General features: G+C 41.4%; 1 protein-coding gene across 1 annotated transcript in view; it reads right to left on the bottom strand.

Annotated features, from left to right (window-relative positions):
- The window catches only part of PARP2 (poly(ADP-ribose) polymerase 2), a 56317-nt gene that overhangs the window by 6482 nt on the left and 26715 nt on the right, over nucleotides 1-23120 (bottom strand). The window contains exons 8-14 of the mRNA XM_066603733.1: nucleotides 8744-8840; nucleotides 8459-8534; nucleotides 5061-5163; nucleotides 2129-2291; nucleotides 1907-2045; nucleotides 1762-1825; nucleotides 391-525 (exon numbers count right to left, since the gene is read on the bottom strand). Coding sequence (XP_066459830.1) covers nucleotides 391-525; nucleotides 1762-1825; nucleotides 1907-2045; nucleotides 2129-2291; nucleotides 5061-5163; nucleotides 8459-8534; nucleotides 8744-8840 — 777 coding nt within the window. The remainder of the gene's footprint in view (nucleotides 1-390; nucleotides 526-1761; nucleotides 1826-1906; nucleotides 2046-2128; nucleotides 2292-5060; nucleotides 5164-8458; nucleotides 8535-8743; nucleotides 8841-23120) is intronic.

Below are 23120 nucleotides of genomic sequence, written 5' to 3'. Positions count from 1 at the left end.
AGTTATTGCATAATGGAACATTCAGCAACCTCATATACGTAGCGCATGAATACCTCATAGTTTAGAAGATCTACCCTTTCCATCAGTGAATGGAAACGTCTACTGTTTATTTCTAGAGTCTGAACATCTGTCTTGATGATGTGACGATCACATGGCTCATGCTAGTGATACAGTGCAGTTATAAAGGCTGCGGCATGTAACAAGCTGAGCATCTGTTTTGAAGGTTCTCATCCAATTATTGCAAGCAGAGATCTTGAAAACATTGAAGACTTGATACACTAATTATATTAGAAGGTTTGGCAAAAAGATAAAAATGCAAGGTTTCATTTGGCTTCAGCTTTTATTTCTTGCCAAGTGAAACTTTTTGTTAAGAGTTTCACAAACTTTTACCTGAAATTCACTTGACTTCTTGTCTAGAGGTTCCAAACCGCAGTGTAACTGCCTGTACTGTCTGTCCACCGGATGTTCATCGGAACGGAGATCCAAACTGGCTAACTTTACAGCAATCTGGATATCGCCCAAAGCCTGGAGCCGGAAAAGTCTCATATTACTGTATGTTTAGTGATAAATAGACATGTCCCATGATAACCTTGTTGGAACAAGATTAGAGATGAGGGAGTATACTCGCTAAGGCACATTACTTGAGCGAGTAGTGCCTTAGCCGAGTATCTCCCCGCTCGTCTCTAAAGATTCGGGGGCCGGCGGGGGAGAGCGGGGAGGAACGGAGGGTTGATCTCTCTCCCCCCGCTCCCCACCGCAACTCACCTGTCACCCGCGCCGGCCCCTGAATCTTTAGAGGCGAGCGGGGAGATACTCGGCTAAGGCACTACTCGCTCTAGTAATGTGCCTTATCGAGTATACTCGCTCATCTCTAGACAAGATCTAATGCAGACAATCCTGCAGCACGTATGTTGTATTGACTTCCCAATGATATGTCAAGATATTCCAGTATGCCGTTACATAAGGCACGGGTCTGAAAATAAGGTTTCCCATATATATGTAACTATTACAATGTGTCACCCAGATGCTATGCAAGGTGAAGCACGGCAAATGAGGATGACGCCACACAATGACATTATTGTTTACTCACGATAATCATAAATAAGTGCAGTTCAGGGTCTGTGAACATTTGGATGACAACCCCTACAGGCATCTTAGTGGCAGACATTACTAATGTTATTGGAAATGAAGCCTGATAACACAAGAGAATATGAAAACAGAAGAATGCTGAAGGGAAATGTCAAGTCTTAGTGATGCAGGAGAATCTAGAAATACAAGTTTGTATCAACCTTTGACACTCAGGAATGGGCTGCATTGATCTACACCAGTGTTTCCTAAACTTCAGTCCTCACGGACCCCCAATAGGTAATCTTTTCAGGATATCCTATGGTAAGAACGTCTGAGGACTGACGATAATTACATCACCTGTGTAACACTGAGGAAATCCTAAAAACATGGCCTTTGGGAGGTCCCTGACAACTGGAGTTGGGAAACACTGATCTACACCAATTAAAGGGGTTGTCTCATTACAACCATCCCTGCCCATATGCCCTAATTATATAGGGTAGCCCCCCTCCTCCCCACACATCTCAATTAGCCAAAGTGATATGGCTGCTATATAATACTACAGCAACTGCAAGGGAAATGTCCGGGTAGTCACAGCCTCCTACTGAAAAGTCAGCCATTCTTTATAGAAAGGACCTGCTGGAATGAGTAGATCTGCACACTGCTAATTCTTCAGAGACTACGATATGCTCTTACCTCAAGAAGACGCACTTTCAAGGCCAGCTCCTGCACTGTATTTATCAGTGGTGGGGTTTTGAGTCTGTACAGAAGCCAGTATATGTCAGTTTACATGCTATCACATAAAAACTGGTATTAATATGAGGCAATGTCAAATACTAACCCAAAGTCATGAGGAATCCGGGTGTAAAACTCATTACAAGCCTCCACAAGCTCCCTACCAAACTTTTGTTTTTTGATACAGTTCTCTATCCGCTGCAGGGAACTGTATCCGGCTCGGATCTGCTCCACCGTCAGCTTCCCTAAACAAGAAAACAAAGACTTGCCTGCTTGTAGATAGATTCTTAAGAAAGCAAAACGTCTTGGAAACAAAGTGCATTCTCACCCAGAGGAGCCTTCTTGGTATCATACTTCATCTCCAGCACCGTCTCTTCCATGTTCTGTATATTACAGATGAGCTTTAGCAGTTCCTGAACTGAGATATCTAGCTTGGATTCCACTTTAGGGGCTGCAGCTGACTTATCCACCTCCACAATATTCTCTTCTTCCTGCGGGATGACAGACATACTGACATTACCTGGTAAAATTAAAGGAGTTATCCAGGCAGCGGGTCGGAACAGAGGCTGAAGTCAATGAGAGCTGCACTTTAATGAGAACTGTGCCTTCAATTACAAGCGCCGGCCACTACACCGGGCTCGGAGCAGCAGCTTCGGCTCTGACCCCGATGTATCCCAGTGGGCGCTGCCTGGATATCCCATTTAAAACAAATAACACATGGTTCACCATGTATTATAGTATTTGTGAAAAACTGAAAAAAGCATACAATACTAAGTACAGCAAAATAACATGTAGTAAAGCAGTTACAGCTTTTCCCAAAGGCACACATGTCCAGACTTGAAGGGGGTTTCCAAGGAAATAGTATTGATGATCTCTCAGGAGGTCATCAATAGTATTTCCCTGAAAAAACTTCTATAACATTTTAAACAATTTTGTTAAATGTATGTAATTTGTCATATCACCACATTTTACAGTCTTGTACAGTAAATAAAAATAGATTTTAAGGCCCATTTAGATGAAGATTATCGCTCAAAAGCCATCTTTTGAGCGATAATCGTTGTGTCTAAATGTGCCCATCTTTCAGTTTTCTGCCGAATGACAGTTTTCAGTTCTGCTTGAAAACCATTGTTCGGCAGAACAGCTGATAAGCAGGACCACACACTGTGTTCTGCTGCTGTCAGCCCCACTGGCAGGACCTCAGGCTGCATCTGCTGTCCATGGTGCTGAATTCTCCACGGGGGAGCTAGTGATTACATTTTTTTCTCTTAACAGCCCTTGGCTGAACAATACAGCCAATTACAGAGCTCAGACATCCTGCTGGGTTCTGTAACCCCTCCCAGAAGCTCATTTGCATGCAAATGAAACTGATAAAGTACTAATAGCAATTAGTGCCTATTAGTACTTTTTGCAAAACGATCGCTGATCTTTCAATCTTTTGAAAGATTATCTGTGTGGGTCTTTACACAACTTTTTTTAAGTAACACAGAAGCCTATGTTGACATGGATGTCTGATGGATGGCATCCATCAGACATACACTTTTTTCCCCATGTCCATCATCTCACAATATATACATTGGGATATATCGGGTTTAGAGACAAGTTAAAGGGAACTTGTCACAAGCTTATAAAGAACAATATCTTAGAGTATGTGGAGAAGTTATTTTCTTTAATTAAAGCCTGTAATGTCCAGATAACTTGTAAAATGAGGTTTAAATACTTCCTACTCTGTATAGTAATGAATCCCGAATGGTCTGGTAGACATGGACCATCTCTGCTGCCTGCAGTGCCCTCCAATCCCCAGCCATTCTCTTTATGATTGATGGGTGATGTGGATGCTGTCTCCTATGTCCAACAGAGACTATTTTGACCAGTCTGCTGGACTATTTGGCATTCATTACCATACAGTGCAGCAAGGTACCTGAAAATGACAGGCTTTAATAAAAAAAAAAAAAAAATACTCTCTACATGCCATTGGGGTCACCAGCTCTAAGTCGGTGACAGCTTCCCTTTAACTCCTGAAGGACACGGCCCTTCATCCCCCCTCCCCCCATTTTAGTTTTTTTCCTCCCTACTCTCAAAGAATCATAACTCTTATTTATCTAGCAGCGTAGCTGTCTGAGGGCTTGTATTCTTGCAGGATAAGTTGTATTTCTCAATGGTACTTTTTAAGTCTATCATACTATGTACTGAAAACCTTTTAAAAAAAATTCTAAGTGGAGTAATAATGCAATTCTGCCATCTTAGAATCGTCTTGCTTCTGCAGTCAGCACACTGCAGCAAAAGCACCACAATACATTTATTCTATGGGTCGGTACGATTGTGACGAGACAAAATGTACTGTTTTTTTTTTTTTTCTGTACTACTTTTAAAAAATAAAATCTTTAGAAAAAAAAAAAAAAAAAGTTAAACATTTTTGCTGCCATCTCCTGACAGCCATAACACTTTGATTTTTCTGTTGACATAGTTGTTTGAGGGCTCATTCTTTGCGGGACTTCCTGCAGCCTCTATTGGTACTATTTTGAAGTAAAGACGACTTATTGAGCACTTTTAATCAAATTTTAAAAGTTCAATTCTGAGCATTTTTTTCCTCCTACGACTGTCACCGTGCCGGATGAATAATACATTATTGTGAGAGTTCAAACTGTTATGGATGCAGCAATACCAAATATATTAGGTTTTTTATTTCAATTTTTTTTTATTTACAAATTTAGGAAAATGTTTTTTTTTGAACTTTTAAAACCATTTTTTTGTAAAACATTTTCTTTAGCCCCCATAGGCAACTTGATCGTTTGATCGCTCCTACAGTATACTGCAATACCATAGTATTACATATCACGATATGACAGGCAGTTTATCGAGCAATAACACAGACACGGCTTCATAGGTAATCTGCAATGGCGGCCAAGGTAACCGAACGGCACCCCGCGATCCCATCACAGGGGGTCGGGGGTGTGCGTGCATGCGAATAGGTGTTCTGATCAGGGCATTTAAATGGAGGCGGCAGACAACTGGTCATATCATGGAAAAATGAAATTATATAATAGTGGAACTACATCTGGTTACAAATTACTAGATAATAAAGATAGTGATGTCATAACTAAGATGCGACACTCCCAACAATTCATAGACAGTAAAGACGTGATGTAAGGTCCTGCACTGAACGTGGCACTATTTTCCACTTTTGCCTGGAGTGTTTTTTAGTAAATGCTTTTGCTGGATCTCCCTTTTAGAACATTTCCTTAACTGAACTCTTCACTCACCTTTGTCGTTGCGTTGTAATCCAAATGCACAAAGTCATATTTACCATTGACCTTTTTAAAACTTGCTCGGTCGGACCAAAGATTTTTCGTCTTATCAAAAAACCTAGAGAAATGTAACACCAAGTTGAAACGTCTGTTTATTGCCTCCAACTAATGAATGTAATTGTAATGGAAACAGAGCTGACCAGAAAGCTCCATGACTGGAGTTCTCTTTATGGACTGGACTTATCCAAATATTACTCATCACTACGGCTTCTCATATCTTGAAAATGTCCACCTTTGAGCACCAATTAACAGCTGATACCGTGTTTCCCCGAAAATAAGACAGTGTCTTATATTTTTTGTTCAAAAAGGTTTCACTTTTTTACATGTATAGCTGCCTGGACACTATTTAAATTGACTTTTTTTAATTAACTGTTAGCAGGGCTTAATTGTGGAGTAGGGCTTATATTTCAAGCATCCTCAAAAAGCCTGAAAAATCATTTTGCACCCTAAAAAATTCTGGAAAATCATGCTGTGTCTTATTTTCAGGGAAACAGGGTATATACATACTTTTTATGAAAACTTGACCACTGTAAATATACTGTATTACTTATACAATTCAGAAGTACAGAGTATATTATAGGCCAGAGCAGCATTCACAATTCTGCTGGATGCCATTGAAAATAGCCGAAACGTTTGTTGTCCTAGAGCTTTGTCAAGCTCCAATAATGCAGACACTGAGCACTAAAGCCTAAACCGTGGATGCAGTCCTGACCTGTAATACCGTATATGCTGTAACTTAAGAATCAATACAAGGAATGAATTGATGAAGTTACTTTTTTATTTTATTTATTTATTTGATTGATTCCATTTAAAAACTTCAAAAATTAAAGTCCGTCTGCAGTCCTATAATTGAAATCTCCTCTTATTAAGTGGTTTCCAAGTTCAATCTCTACAGTATATACACAGGGTGATTCAAAAGTCAGAAATAGCTGCTGAATAAAGAGATACAAATAGGAAACTTTATAGAACACGGGTGGATGAAGAAAACTCTTTGGCACTCTGGTAGTGGCTGTCGGTCATCTTGGATTCAGTCTAAGAATATTCAATGGAAAGGGGGTCATGGGGTACATGAGTTCATGATAGAATTTCATCAGAAATAGATAGGTACAGTCATTTTTTCAGTAACTGCAACCATTTTTGAGTAATGTATGATGTTATGTGGAGTATTAATAAGGTTATGTTGACTTATTTGGTATAGAAAACACTAATCATGTGTCTCTTCAGGTAGTAGATGATGCTGTTAACAATCCAGAATAGAATCAAGGTCCTCTTGATGGTTAACAGAAGTTCACATGAGGTGCCCTAAGCTTTCAATCGAGAACACCCAAGAAAGATAGCCAGTGAGTGCAAGACGTTCAGGCAAACTGGTAGTGCACAGGACAAACCAAGAAGTAGTCATCCGAGCAATGTTTCCTATTCCCAGGTGTCGAAAGCGGCGCTGTTTGCACAGAGTCCACAGAAAAGCACCAGGAGAATGACATTTGAATATGGTGCTTGTCAAATTGTCCAGTTATTTGTTTGCCCTGTGCACTACCAGTTTTCTGGACTTCTGAATCAGTTTCCTGACAGTTCATGCACTCAATGGCTGTTGACTTGAGTGTTCTTGATTAAAAGTCTCAACCAGCTCACATTAATTTCTGTTACTGAAGATCCAGATGATCTTCGTTCTGTCCAAGACTGTGTACGACATCTTCTAGTGCCTGAAAAGCCATAATTAGTGTTTTTCCATACTACATAATTCAACATAATTTTATAAATACTCAACATGACATCATCCATCTCTATATGGTTGCAGGTATTGAAAATAAATGCAACTATCAATTTCTGATGAAATTCTACCCTTAAGTCATGTTTTCAATGACCCTTTTCCACGTTTCTTGGGATGCCACCAAGATGGCCAACAGGCACCATCATAGTGCCATCATATTTTTTGGAGAAAGGGTTTGTCTGACTCACGACATTTCTGCTGATTAAATTCTTCAAAGGGTTGCGACCAGGGGCGTAGCTAAAGGCTCATGGGCCCAGGTGCAAAAGTTTATCTTGGGGACCCCCAACTTCTCTTAAAGGGGTTGTCTCGCGGCAAACATCAAAATTGTACATTACCCCATTCCCCCTGCCACCCCCCTGGCATAAAATAGCAATTTAAAGCGATTTTTAAACCGCTTGCTACTCACCGATCTGACGAAATATGGAGTTATAAAAATCTTCTCCCTAAGATGGCCGCCGGTCCTTTCCCAGGGATGTACTGCGGTTTTCTCCCATGGTGCACCGCGGGTCTTCTCCCATGGTGCACCATGGGCTCTGTGTGTTCCATTGCCGATTCCAGCCTCCTGATTGGCTGGAATCGGCACACGTGACGGGGCGGAGCTACGATGACGACGCGGTGAGCAGCTCTCCGGCACGAGCGGCCCCATTCACCAGGCAGAAGACCGCACAGCGCAAGCGCGTCTAAAAACGCCAGAAGACATCAGAATTAGATGGATCCATGGCGACGGGGACGCTAGCAACGGAGCAGGTAAGTGTAGAACTTCTGTGTGGCTCATATTTAATGCACAATGTATATTACAAAGTGCATTAATATGGCCATACAGAAGTGTATAACCCCACTTGCTGCCGCGAGACAACCCCTTTAACTCCTTAACACAGAGGCGTAACTTGAAGCTCCTGGGCCCCAATGCAAAACCTGTAACCAGGCTCCCAACTATAATGCTTTATTCATAGTACTGGGCTCACTACAGAGAGATGAGAGGCCTAAGGCTCCTGGGCTGGGGTGCCACCGCTTCCCCTATAGTTATGCCAGTGGTTATGACATTTGGATGAGTGCTATCGCCTCTTCCTTAAACACCAGATACAGCTCCATGCTTTTCGTAGCAGCGGTGCCTGTTATTGCAGCTCAATCCCATTCACAGGCCAAGGAAGAGGCTGTAAAATTCACCCAAGCACTGAAGCCTCCAGAAACGCTTGATCAGTGGCGGTGAAGTCATCCCCTCCTCCCCCCCCCCCACACACACACCATATTAGCCAGTAAGTCATCAATATCTAAGTCTCGGAAAACCCCATTGGTCAAGGATTTTTTTCATTGTATATTGTGCAGTATGAGTTGTGCAGATGCTACAATGACTCCACTTGATCTCCTCACGAATACAACACTCAGGTGATATCACATAGGTTTCCTTCGCTGAATTGCAGATTTTTGATCAGAATGTTTTTTTCTGATGTTGGGTAAAGACTAGAAAGGCAGACGTGCTAGGGAAGTGGTGGTTCCTCAACTTTGAAATTCAATACATTTTCTAGCTTTTAATAAAGAAAAAAAAATAGTATCCAAGGTTAGTAGCCACTGAGCGCAGACTTACTTTTTCTGGAAGACGTCTTTTGCTTTCTGTAGGTCCCCTCCACAGGGTACCAGGGAATGCTGTCCAACCTTACCCACTGAAAAGCAAATAGACCTCCAGTTATTTCACTTCTCCCCAATGAAGCTTTATTTGATATACACTGCATGCCGCATGCAGAAAAGGCTTTCACTAGCGTATCATTTAAAGGATTTACAGTTCCCACCACCAGCGTAAAAATGAGAAGTGAAGAGGAAGCAGACTAGCTGCGACATGAAGCTCTATGTCACAAGTGTTAAGAAAACTCACCTCGCCCCCATCGCATCCAAACAGAGAAATTTCTAGCATTGTCATCCTCAAGTAGCTGGATCAGGTAGTATTTATTGTTATTAAACTGCAGGTTTGTCTAAGGAAAAATACAAGATTCACCCATTATTTACTGCCAAATATAGGTTATAATGTAGAATAGGAATTCACAACCTATTCTGGTCTGAGGTCCATGTTGCCATCTTGAACCATTCCCTAGTGCCACAATAAAAACTTAAATGGGGAATTCTTATCACAGACACTTATGGCATATCAAAACCCATAAATGTCCAATAGGTGAAGCTTTCACTTCTAGGACCCCCATATATTAGAAAAATTGGGGTCCCATTCTCCATCAGTCAGCACTGCAGAGAAGAGACTACCATGCGAGCAGCTCTCTAGATTATGGGTGGTGTAACTGATTAGCATTTCAGAACTCCCATAGCACTACAATGGAAAGAGCCACATTCATAAATGACCTCCCTCTAACCCATACACACATAGCAGGAGTGCCAAGCAAGGGTTAACGGATTGCATACCCCCTGATATATGGGAGACCCAGAGATGACTACACAATGTACCATTAGAACTGGTCTGTTCCAGTTTCAGTATATACAGTAGCTATACATTTGGTACCGTATTAGCCAGGAGAACAAAATATTGCTCTAAGTTAGAGAAACAAAGTAATCTTGTAGATATGATCTAGTTTAATAGCTAACAAAAGTAGTGATGTTACAGCAAGCTTTCCAGACAACTCCTGCCTCATCAGGCATGATATAACAGCATCTGAGGTAACATTCATATACATTTATACGATACTGTGTAGTCAGCAGCACATAGAATTTACCCAAAGTTGGGGAGGCAACCTCTGCAGCGCTGGTCGAGGATAGACTTCACTCCTCATATAAGATAACCAAACGAATAGGAAGATCAGCAGCAGAGTCGCTAAAGTATAAGACACTTCATTTATTTCATCCTTAAAATATCAGGGTTACAGGCAGCGACGTTTCGGCCAAATTGTGGCCTTTATCAAGCGCTTTTCAGGCTTGATAAAGGCCACAATTTGGCCGAAACGTCGCTGCCTGTAACCCTGATATTTTAGGGATGAATTAAATGAAGTGTCTTATACTTTGGCGACTCTGCTGCTGATATTCATATACATTTATATACACACAGATCTATAGATGTAAAAACCGGCAGATAAGTTGTGTGACTGACAGTCCAAAAAACTAAAGTAATTTTGGAGAGTAAATCCATAATTAAGCATTTACTCTCCAAGCTCATTGTGTTTTTTGGAATGTCCATTACACCCTGCCTCTGCTGTATTGTGTATATATTTTATATATAATGTTGTGTTTCTTCAGATACTTTGTTATATCATGCCTGACGAAGAGGCCTAAGTAGTCTCGAAAGTTTGCTGCAACATCTTTGTGTTAGCCATTAGAAGGATCACACGTACAAGATCATTTTGTCTCTCTTAGGCTAGTCACATGAGCGGGCGCAAAACCTGGACTGATATTGCGCTTATCAATGCGTGGAGTTTTCCATGCAAAAATGCCTTGCATCAGATCTGGAAAAATTGCGATCCACTAGCGCTTGTTTCATGCGTGTCAGAAGATCGGCCAGTGTTTCCCATTGATTTCAATGGGAAACACATTATCACATGCAATATTTGACTGTCCCATTTAGAACAATGGGCCGGAGGTGTAGGTTATGCACCCTTGATGTAGAGCGAGAATAGGAAAAAATTAAAGCTTTCTATACTTTAAAGCTTTGAATCCTGCACTGAGCAGGGGGTTGGACCCGGTGATCACGGAGGCCCCTTCCAACTCTACCATTCTAGGATTCTACACTTAAAGGGGCAATATAGAGCTCCGAAATTACTACCCACTATCAAAGAATGTTTCTTTCACGAGGCCTTTTAAACCATCAGATCCAAGTCAGATGCGGATCTGACAGTTTAATCTGCGACAGAACTCAGAGTCTGAACCTTGGCGTTCTGACAATTTTAATGCAGATTATCACAGCAGTTTTAGCCTAATCAATGGAGCAAATCCACATACAGCTGCCTGACAGTTTCTGGGTAGATCACACCAATAATTGACACCAACTGTTTTTCGGCAGTGCAGATTAATCTGCACCATGATTTTCACAGTATTCAATAGGATGCTAAAATAATGCAGATTTCACCACAGAATCTGCACCACAATCCGCAGCAAAATTAAGCCATGTGAATGCATGTTAAACCGATCATGTTCACATCAATATCTACATCCATCTTTGTAACAAAGTTGTTTTTTTTGTTCTTTTCCAATAACTCAGTATATTTAAAATGAAAATGTACTTCTAGTAGAATATGTGACAATGTGATATTACCCAATCTCATTGTACCATCATATTGTACCCTTAACTTGTGCAATGGCTTTCAATGAAAATCTTTTGAACCTGAATAAAAACTTAGGTAACTTTGTAAAAAGTCCAAAGTTATAAATGTTCTATTCTTTGGTTTGCCCAGCTCCAGTACTGACTTCTTTATCGCCATGTTAATAAACCCTCGGAGTCTGATCATGCAGTCATGCCGCCTTCTGCCTATCCCCTACTCCCTGCCAAATTTCAGTTAGCAAAAACGAAGGTATGTTCAAATGACGAAATTCACCACGGAATCTTCCGTGTAAATTCTGTCGCAAAAAAGCACGGCAAAATTTGTGTTTTTGACACTGACCCACACGCGGAATGTGCCCGGTCAACGGGCAAAATCCGCATGTGGAATTCTGATGCGGAAACGTAAAAAAAATTGTCATTTTAGTTTCTGCATTGGAATTCTGCATTCAGATTTATGCCTATCGACAGGGCAAATTCTACGTGCGGACTGGCACCAAAAGCAGTGTCAAAAAGACGTGGACTTTGATGTAAAACTCCTGTGACCATATCATAAAATTACAGAAGGAAGGAAGTACGACTGCAAGATCAGACTATACAGGGTTTGTTTGTAACCATTGGGATGCCTAGTGTAGGTCTGCAGAGAAGCTGGAGAAGAAAATGATAGGACATTTTTAAACATTAGTAATGAAACAGGTTTTTAGCCTGTCAGCTGGTATTTTTAATTGCAGTTGAGATTGGCATAGTGGTTGTCAGCTAGAATATCCCTTGAAACCTGTCAGTCTGAGCAAGTCTTCAGCTCAAAGCCAATTTAAAGCCAGCGATCCACAAGTGGTATGAACCAACAAGCCAATGTGTATGGTGCCGGGCTATGAGGGAGAACAGTGAATGGGAATATCAGCCTCTCCCTATAGCAATAAGTGTGGTCAGGTGAATGGCCACCTATCTTGTGTGTATGCCCAGCTTAGCCAAGTACAGGAAACAGCAGATTGGTACTCAGTCGCCTCATCTCTATTTTTGGACCGCCATACCAATGAGGCTTGGGAAAATATAAAATTTATGTAGAATGCCTCCTATTTGTTTACAAAGAATCAATACAGTCAAGATGTAACTTTCCAGTATGCTATGAAATATATACATGGTTTTGGAATTACTCATTTGTGCTAGAGACAGAAAGAATGAAGTCAAAGAAGCAATAGAATTAAATATGTACATTACAAAATTAGCATGGCATATGGCAAACACAGCATATACAAGTCTAAAAGAAAGGCAATCCACACTTTGCTGAGGTAACCATAGACCTAGCATTACAGTCCCGATGACACTGCAGTACTTGTTTCTATAGTACGTTGCAATAACTGAATATGCTCTAACCAAATATCCTAATTTGTGGTGTTTGCACTGCCCTACGCAAGAAATTTTTGTGATACCTAGAGGCCAAGAAAAAGCCTGTTTCATGCTGCATCGATTCCCCATGGACTCCCATTTTTCAGTTATTTTTAAAGTCATCCGTTTTATGGAGATGTAAATGAAACGTGAAGTAATACAACAACAGGTGGTTTATAAAGGCCATATATTTTGTGACCAACATTGAGAAAACCAGGGAAGCCTTTCCTTTGGGAAAAGTATCCAATCTTGAGATCAGAATTTTTGTTTTTTTGCTGAAAAATTAAGCCATCTATAGACCATATGTACAAAATAATAAATGCAGCCTTCTCATTTTTAACCAGGATTTATATAAACCCATTTACCTGAGACGTCTTCCTAAGAGACCCTTTCTACAGATATTGAGAACATATATAGACAAGTAGGATTTGATATGCAGGCAATAAACAAGGCCGCACTCGACTATCTCCAACTGTGAGGGAGGCAATTTTGTACTTTTTAGATACATTTGGATAAATGTATACATTTTACCTGAGACACAGTAAGTGTGCCTGTCCACAGGCGTGATTTCACGCCCTCTGAAGCTTTCCATAGCATTGCTATGGAAAGCGCCAGCCCCGTGTCCACGAGCGGAGAACCATTGCATGCTGCGAATTGCCCCGATTCTCCGCGGTCAGCCTATCAGATAGGGCTGACCGGCGGAGATTCGGCAGCGACCTGCCGCGGGATACCGCAACGCCCATGGACAGGGGGCCTAGGGCTTATCACCCTTGAATGGAAGGAAATAAACCTTTGGGGCTCACACACACTTGGCTGCATATTTATAAGTAATTAGACGGATGAACGAGACAAGCCGATTATTGCTGCCTCTGCATTACGCTCCATTCTAGAGCTGCAAGTACACGTGGCTGCAGTTTACCCCTAGATTGTATTACTCCACATATTAAAGGGGGCCAGAAAGTGCCTCTAGCACACAACAACCACTACTTTGATTTTCTGACATTTAAATCTGTAGTCATCAGCAGAACAGGAAATCTCTAATATCCAATCTCACTGGCAGCCCCCAGACCATTTTCATGCATCACACAATCAGTCACCTTTGCCATGATGTCAAACTAAAGTTTTCGTCTTTACTCAAGCCAGCTGTGCCCTTTCCAAAGTAAAGAATATAATGTTGGGATATGTAATACTAGGAAACTATATATATACACACACACACACACACACACACACACACACACACACACACACACACGTAAAGCAGGGTGAAAAAAAATGTAAGAGATTTTTTTTCCCACAACTTAATATTGCTTCACAGGCACTCTGTCCTTCCTGGTTGCGGCTAACAAGGACATGTGACTACTGCAGCCAATCACTGGCTACAGCAGTGATCTTCTAAAGCCACCGATTGGCTGCAGAAGTCACATGTCCTGGTCAGCAGCAACCAGGAAAGGACAGAGTGGTCATGTAGCAATTCTAAGTAATTGGAAAGCCCCTTTAGTGTAGTTGTAACCAATTTTAGTGCAGAAAGAACAAGTTGTGTCAAGTTCTTGAGCAGTCCGCCTTCTATTGCGGTCTAAGGCTGTGCGTGAAGGATGCACTGGTGCTCTGCAACAATTCCCCAGGCGTTGACAGTCGAACTGCACCATTATTCTTTGACGCAGGGTGATATTGTTCAAAGGTGTAGCATAAACAATCTCCATCCGCTTCCACCAGCCACTAGATTTTTTTTCTATGTTTGGGGAAGTTTTAGGAAATAGTTTATGCTACACCTGTGATCATCATCCCCCGCATCAAGGAATAATGGGCGCTGAGCACCAATGTATCCTTCGGGCACAGCTCTGCACTGCAGTAGAAGACGGACATGTCAAGAACTTGTTGATGTCATCTATCTGCTCTCCCTTGCAGTTCCAACTAAACAGTTTTCACGCTGCTTTACATAAGAACAGTTTCCTAGCATTATACAACAATGCGGTGAAGCTTCGCTACTTGCTCTGTCACATTAACTGGAACATACACTATTATACATCTCATATACATACACACGCAGAGAACACTGGGTTGGACTGTCGGGGGCCTCAGACACATAATGGCAGGATGCAAGCTGGAATAGCATACACTGAACGGTACAAACAAGCAGCAGGAACATCTGCACAGCGTATGGGCCAAACGCTTCCAAATCCAGATAGGAAACTGCAGAAAGTTGTGAACAGGGCCAAGATCCTGTGGGACTTCCAGATATGGATGGACAAACAGGTACTGGCCAACCAAGCAGACATTGTAGTAATTGACAAGGACCAGCAGACAGTGGAAATAGATGTAGCAGTATCAAAGTGGTCCCAGTGGTGGTAGGAGCACTTGGGGCTGTTATTCCTAAGCTGGTGGAATGGCTCCAACAAATCCCAGGAACATCATCTGACCACACCATCCAGAAGAGTGGAATACGAACAGCCAAGATTCTGTGCAGAACCATCAAACGCCAAGACCTCTGATAGAGAACCTGAGGTTGAAGACTACATCCAGTTATTTTACATACAATTACAATTGCCTAAACCAGGTTTGTTAATTGCTCCCTTGGGGTCATGAGTAAGGGCCCATTTATGCGTAACTATTATTGCTCAAAATTCGTTCAAATGACTGAATGAGCGATAATTGTTACACGTAAAATGCAGGCATTGTGCAGTTTTTGCTTGGATGATTTTAGGGGGAACTTAAAATCCATCGTTCAGCAAGTGAGAGATAAAGTATCTCTCAACAGACCGCATCGGCAGATAACACTGTAGTCTTATGGCAGCCACAAAGAACAATGCAGCTATATGCACAGCTGGGTGTGCGATTAATCACAGGCTGGGCTCTGCAAACAGTTCCTGGAGCCCTTTTACATGTAAATGAAGATAAAGTGTTAGTGGCCATTGACACTTCATGCACATAGATCGCAAAATCTTTTTTTAGTTATTTGAAAGACTATCTTTGCGTGTAAATGGGCCTTAAAATTACATTTGGCTCTACAATCTAGATGGATTAGTCTTTACTATCACAATGGTAAAAGACACGAGTAGTCCACTAAATGCTGGCATGCTGTTCTCTTACTTGAAGCCTGAAAGGACTGACTAAATTTACTAATTAGACTGAGCAATTGAGAGTTGAATGAGTGAGCGATGACCGTCTCTCGCTTTAAACCGCTTTCAGTTTACACATTTAGATAATTTACTTTTTTCGTCATTTACACGATTGTTGATCTTTCAAGGGACTGTACCTGTGAAGGCGAACGACTGAACAATCGCTTTTTACGCGTAACGACTTGCGAATGACCGAATGATTTTAATGTCTGCCTAAAACGCGTTATCGTTGTCGTTCAACTGTTAGCCATGTTTACATTGAACGATTTTCGCTCTAATTCGCACAATACAGTTTGATGTGAAAGGGCCCATAGACTAGACCATCTTAAAAATGTGCCAGATTTATAAGGGACTCAGCTGAATAAATTTGGCGCATCTTTAGACTATCTAGTCTAACTGTATACCAGCTCTAAGTTGGCTTAGTTTACACTAAATTTTGCAGCAGAATGCCGCATTTAGATGCTAAAATGGAAAGTCTGAATTCTTTAGAAAGATTGATTTTTCAACAGTAAATCTGCCATATTTTTTTTTCTTCAAAGAAAAATGTTTAAAATTTGTATGGAGCCTAATGTTTTATGTACTTAGTGTTTTTTTTCTTTTACAAGTGATTTAGAAGTACAGAGACAATTACAGAACGTCGACCACACATGACATTAGAACAAATAAATAGCAAACATTTTAGAATTCATTTTGCAGGGGCAATAAGTAGCTTAAATACACTGAACTGGGGAACGGGAGGGAGAAAATAGAGGGTGGGCGGGTGGAGACTTGTCTGTTACGTCAGTTTCCCTTTAAGGAACTGAGCAAAGAAACCTAAGTACTGCTTTTATGCATGGATAATAAATTAATAAACAAATAATGGTGTCTGCTATTAAAAGAATCCAGAATAATCTATTTTTTTCAAAAATGATGAAAACAAAAAGACCAGCTAGGAGGGATTACTAACACTAGAGAAAGAGGATTCAAAAATATCTGGACAAGCTTGAACAGTGGGCGGCGTCTAGAAGAATAGTTTTTAAGAAGGAAAAATGCAAAGTACTGTCTCTATGCAAGAAAAAAAAAAAAATCAGAAAAGCACATACAGAATGGAAGGAATTAACATAAGCAGCAGCATATGTGAAAAGGACTTAAGTATACTACAGTGTTTCCCCCAAAATAAGACCTACCGTGATGAGCCCTACCCCGATTTTCAGGGGCAGGGTGGGGGGGCTTGAGATATAAGCCCTCCCCCAAAAATAAGCCCTAACCACACTAGGTTTAAATAAAAAAAACAAAACAAAACAAAAAACACGCACAAAGCAAACAAAAACCCCGCAACTCACCTCGCAGCCAGCGTCTTGTATCCCTTGCGATGGCCTCCTCAGCGGTGCGGCAGGCTGCTTTGTAATCCTCCCCGCTGTCATCTCTCTGGTAAACGGGGCTTTGAATTCCCCCTGCCTCAGGCAAGTAAGCGCTGTGATTGGAGCGGGCGCCAGCCAATCACAGCCAGCGCTCTATCATTCACAGCCAGTGAATGGCATCACTTCATGCCTGTGACTGGTTCATCGAGCGCCGGCTAGAATTGGCTGGTGCTCAATCCAATCACAGTGCTTACTTGCTGGGAGGTGGGGGAATGCAAAACCTCGTTTACCAGAGAGATGACAGCAGGGAGGATTACAGAGCAGCCTGCCGCACCGCTGGGGAGACCGATGCTGGCTGCGAGGTAAATATATTTTTGGGGAAACACTGTAATAGATCATAGACTGAACATGAGTCAACAACGTGATGCAGTAGCAAACAAAATTCTGGGATGTATTAAAAGCAGCATAGAGTCTAGTTCACGTGAGGTAACTATACCCCTCTACTCTTCCTAGGTCAGACCTCATCTAGAATACTGTGTCCAGTTCTGGATACCCCAATTTAAAAACAAAAAATAAAAAATAAAAAAAAAGGACAAACTGGAGCAAGTTCAGCAAAGAGTTACCAAGATGGTGAGAGGTTGGCAAACCATGTCCTATCTAAAGATCTGGGAGTATTTAGCTTGACAAAAAAAGGCTGAGAGGAGACTTAATAGCTGCCTTCAAATATCAGCTGTCTACAAATATCTGAAGGGCTGTCACAGTGCAGAGGGATCAGCCCTATTCTCATTGACACAAGGAAAGACGAAAGGTTGCGAGTTCTCCTTCAAACAAAGGCTGGCCAAATATCTGTCTGAGCAGGGGGTTGGACCCGATGACCCTGGAGGTCCCTTCCAACTCTACAATTCTATGATTCTAAGACGTTAAAGCTTGAAAACGTAGATTTTTCTTCAAATTTTTGCATATTCGTACTTTAAACTTGAAGTCTTTTCATATTTATATGTCAGTGTACATTTGCGAATGTTGCACATGTAGATTAGATGCAAAGCAGAGCAAATCCATGGAGCCAAGTAGCCGATTCACTTAGAAATATGTTGCTGGTGCCTGGCCATATTTTCTAATGAAGCCACACGGCCATAAAAATAAATGTATATACATGTACAAAGAAAGAGAAAGTAAAGCGTATAACTGTCCTCCTAAAGCCTACAGTAATGTGTCTATCTTATTAGGAGTAGATTTCTAACGATTTGATCAGCACTGATACAGATGTAGTACTTTTGCCATTATGGATATATGGTAACCTTTGTAGTTTGTTATCCATGTGCAAAAACTACTTGAGAAGGATGAGATCACTACCAATCCAGTGTGTTAGAAGTAGAATACCGCTACCTCCCATACACTAACATTTTCTACTTCTATTAATGATCTGCGTATAGGTCTATAGCAGCAGGCTAAATTAGCAACAAAACCAAAGAAATGTACATGCCTCTAGCAAACAAGATCAGTCTCATTACAATTTGCACTAAAAAAAAATTGCTATTTTGAGATTTATAGATAAGAAAAACTGCCAGTTTTTATACTACTCACAAATGTGGTTCATTTACTCATTATTTAGGCAATCCAACAGTAAAATAAGACACGGACACTTGTTTTACTTAAAATTATTCATTAAACCATAAAATAAATATTTCTCACATAACATGTAAAAAAAAAAAATAAACGCCCACCCTCCCCTGTAAACTTTTCAATTTACTGTAAAAATACACCCCAATAACAAAGCTACCCACCCACCCCATAAGAAACCCCCAAAAATAATCATTTTTATTTCAAGGACAACTAAACCTGAAGTGACCGTTGGTGCACATTTTGGACTTCCTGCAGATCAAGTAATTGAGCATTAAGCCCCTTTTACATGGGACAAGTGTCAGGCGCTTTAGTGTCCGACAGCCGTCCCAGTGATGACCGCTCATTGACTGGAGGCGGAAGGGGGCATCGTTCCGGCCAGCCCACCTACATTCACAGATGGATGGCCTGTTTACACAGAACAATGTAGCGGATGGCTTTTAGGTCTGCCTAAAACATCCCATCAGCGATTTATCGCCAAATCGGTCTTCCACTGCTTGTGCTCACACATCACAATTATCGTGCAAACCGTTCAATCCAACGAGTGATTTTCACGATAATTGTGCCATGAAAAAGGGGCTTTCGTCAGCCTCTCCTCAATGTGAAAAGGCTCTTCATAAACATGCATTCAACAGCACAGTAAATGCAGATAAGGTACAACTTCACGTTTAGTGTCCCTTTATACAAAAATGTTTTAAACAAAAACACCCCCAACAAGCCTGCCAACCCACAGTGATTACATAACCCCCAAACTTGTTTTAATTGAAAAAAAAAAAAATCCCCACCCACTCAGGATGCAAACCTCCATCCTTTAATGGAACAAAAGCTTGATATATATGCAAAAAAAAAAAAAAAAGTGGGAGGAGAGGAATGAAATGAACCGAAACGGGAGGTAGTGGTGGAAGGAAAGTTGGTGGTTGGGGTGTGGGTGGGTACATTACAGTATGAAATAGGCAAGAGAATATTGGGTTGCAGAGGGTGGGAAAACAAAAAGTATGAAGTGAGGAAAGGAGAGACATTAGGATGGATAAGTCATGGAAAGAGGATATTAGGCTGTTAAAGATATTAAAGACATAGTAGGGTAATAGTCATAGGAAGAGTTATTGATTTTGGGGTGACTGGAACTGTGAACTTCCTGTTTGTGGGGTGCACGCCATCCGGAGATTAGCCACCAATGTGTCGACCTCAGGTGGGTAAAAAGGGGGAAGAAAATACTCCACCGAGCTAAGCACATAAGCCATAAACCTCGACCGGCTAGGTTCAGGCAACCAACGTATTCGGTCGGCCAGTGTGCGGCTAAAGGCATCAGCATCATCTTCGGCCCATGTCCTACGCAAGAGGGCCAGAATTTCATCATCCAACTCCTGCGTAATCTTGGCCCTGCTACGGATAATACATTTCCCCCCCGTCTTTGATGGTGGCACACGAGGTGGGGGCACCGGCTCAGTGCTCTGTCCTGGTACAGCAAAGTCTGTATTTGCCCTCTCAGTCTCCACAACAACAACTGGCACAGAAGAGCATTCAAGTGGTTCACTCTCCTTTGGCTGGGGCAACGCCATGTCTTTGTCCAGACCTCCAGTCCTGTTGCAAAGAATAGAAGGAAAAAAGTTACACTGGTAGTCACTGGATACATTTCATCCTTAGCTGTATGTGTGTTTACAGGGGTTCTCCATTTCATAGCAAATACAGCTTATTACGCTTACTAGCCACAAGCAAAGAAAAAAAACAAACCACAAATATACACCAAGTTCTAGCTCATTTGGCATCTGCTTCAGGAGTCCACAATGTTGTAAATCCAACGGAGACATCCGAAGATATAACAGACTGTAGACGGTTATATCATAAATCACTTGCCTGTATTGGAGCTCACAGCAGCAGAATGTAAAGCCACCGGTGACGGGAGCTCTTACAATCACCGGCGTGTGAACAAAGGATAGCAGGGCAGATTCTGTACTGGCTGAAGTTTACTTTTACTTCATATGCTCCATTACATCATAGTAAGCCAAAGTACATCATTTGTTACATTTAAGTCCAGGAGAACCCCTTTAATGTTATCTATGCAATACTTACTGGCAAAACTGCCTTGTTTGCCTGAGGAACATCAGCTGCTGTATATATTGGTAAGGCTTGCGTTTGGAAGGAGAGGACCCACTCTTTTCCTCCATTGACATCTCCTTGCGGAACCTGTCCCGCACAGACCGCCATCTATTTTTGACATCCTTTTCTATAAACAGAGAAAATGAAAACTTTAAAAATATGCATCAAAGATTTACTAAACTTAAAGAGCAAAACGTTAATAAGAATTATTCAAAGACTATGTAGAAGTCAGTTGAGGTTAGTAGAACTGGCAATATACGTGGCCATATATACAGGATTAGTGACGTTAAACTTCCCCAACTCAGAGGCCTCTGTAGGGCATTCTGCTGCTCTGAATGAGATGTAATTTGGACAATGGCAACCTCCGCCATTTCTGAAAAAAAAGTTTATTCCCCCTCCCACAAAAGTCACTGATAGCTGGCTCTGTAGCAAAGCAAATCATGCTACAAATGTTCAATAAGTCTCCCTTGTTTTCAACTATGCTCTCCATTCGCAAAATCATGTTTTCCACCGCTGAATGCAGAGTCCGCTTTCAATCACTACAACATGCTAATAAATGTTGTTCTTCAGATCTGACAGTGATGCAGATTCGTCACAGAAGACCCGGTCTGCTACAGCGCCAACTATCAGCGACTGTGCAAGAAGTTTTATTTTATAAATGGCAAGCGCATCATCTAAAGTAGTCGTTGTCCGAGTTCCGTCTCATTTGGAGCAGCAGAACACCCACCAGAGGTCTTAGAGTTAAGGGAAATTTAAATTTTGCTAATCCTGTATTTGGGGAGGGGGGTGGGAAGAGTTTTTCTCTAGGCCATCGGTCATTCTAATGAACAATACAGTCCATGGCCATCCTGAAGTGGTTCTTGACAGGCAGTAGATTACATTACAAGTTCATCCTTACTATATTCCCTGCCTAGGTATTGTTCCTGTCCATATCAGCCATAATTATTTTCTATGGAGTCAATAGGGCGGACCCTTACCAATGGTCCCCTGCTCTTTGGTGGTGAGTCCATCCCAGGTAGGATAAAGGAAGCGGAAGATACTAGTCCATGCATCCTCCCTTGCCTGCCGGTCGCTGTACCCCTCAGCTGCGGCATCCCAAAGCTCAGGATGGGTTTCCACCTGCATTAAAGAGAAAAAAAAAAGAAAAAAAGGAAAAAACCCATTACCAAATGCAGAGCATATAACATCACCGCGTAATAAAAATCTCACAAAAACAACCATTTTGCATTGAAAAGAAGAACCAGTTGAATTTTTTTTTTAACAGGACTGTATGTAGCATATGGAAACACACAGGACAACTAATACTTGACATGGATCATTACAATGGAGTTACTCACTTGCTGAATGAGGTGCTTCACATTGATGGACATCCTTTGGTGGGATGGCAGTTTGGAGTTTGACTTCTGCAGCTCCCAGTCCTGCTCCCTGAAGCAGTCCGTCATAAAATGCTGCCGTATTGCATCCTGTTGTTAATTTGCATGATTGACAGCGTGAGAAAGAAGTATACAAAACTGTAGGTTAAGACCGCATGCCAACTCGCACATGGGTTTGTGTTTTTTCTCTCTCCTAATAGAGTGAATGATGTATCATCAGGCTGCAGCATTACACTGAGTGGAGATTTTAATAAAACGTTCCATAGGTTTTCCAAAAGATTTTCATTGTTTGGAAGCAACTTTGATAATTGGAATGATCACACTGGGAAATGGCGCATGCACCACAGGTCTACAAGCTGTTGCAACTTATTGTAGCTTTGTTTTATTTAATTTGATTTCAGTCTGTAGAAGTTTTTTTTCTTTTTTTTTTTTTTTAAAGCCGCAGTTATTGTTCTTTTCTCTAAAAAGCTTCCTCGAAGCAGTCGTATTGGACACACACTTCCTTCCTATATAGCCTGCTTTATGGTAGCTGCAGGGAATGGAAGTTAATTGAATGGTAAACGCCATTGGCTTGATTTTCAATTCCCAATCTTTGTTAAGACCTGTATAAGGAGTCTGACATTGATTTGCAGGAATGCTGCCATCCAATAGGTGGCACTGCAGAGGCATTGTTACATCTTCCTTATTTACATATTACCCAGAGCATGCATGGCCTTATAAGTTTCCTCCCTCACCTCATAAATTCTCTCCTCAAGGAGAGACAATACCCCTGACTATAAGGGTACATGCACACTGAAAATTGGATGGAAATAACACCCATTCATTTGAAAAAAAAGCAGCATATTCTACTGTTGGACGAATAGTGCATGTCAATATGCGGTGTCCCTGTACATTGGACAGCACATGGACGGGATTGTCTGTGTGCTGGCCAAGCAGAGAATCTGTGTGCATGTACCCTTAGGTTGGGTTTCCACATAATGGTAAAATGCATGTAATTAGCCATGTGGCGTGCACACTACTACGCACTGAAAGTGAAACGTGTGTGCCGGAGCGCAGGGTTTTTCAG

This window comes from Eleutherodactylus coqui, chromosome 5 (assembly GCF_035609145.1).
Source record: "Eleutherodactylus coqui strain aEleCoq1 chromosome 5, aEleCoq1.hap1, whole genome shotgun sequence".
Classification (NCBI taxonomy): Eukaryota; Metazoa; Chordata; class Amphibia; order Anura; family Eleutherodactylidae; genus Eleutherodactylus; species Eleutherodactylus coqui.
Note: the sequence above shows the minus strand (reverse complement) of the source record. Positions and strands in the feature narration are given on the sequence as shown.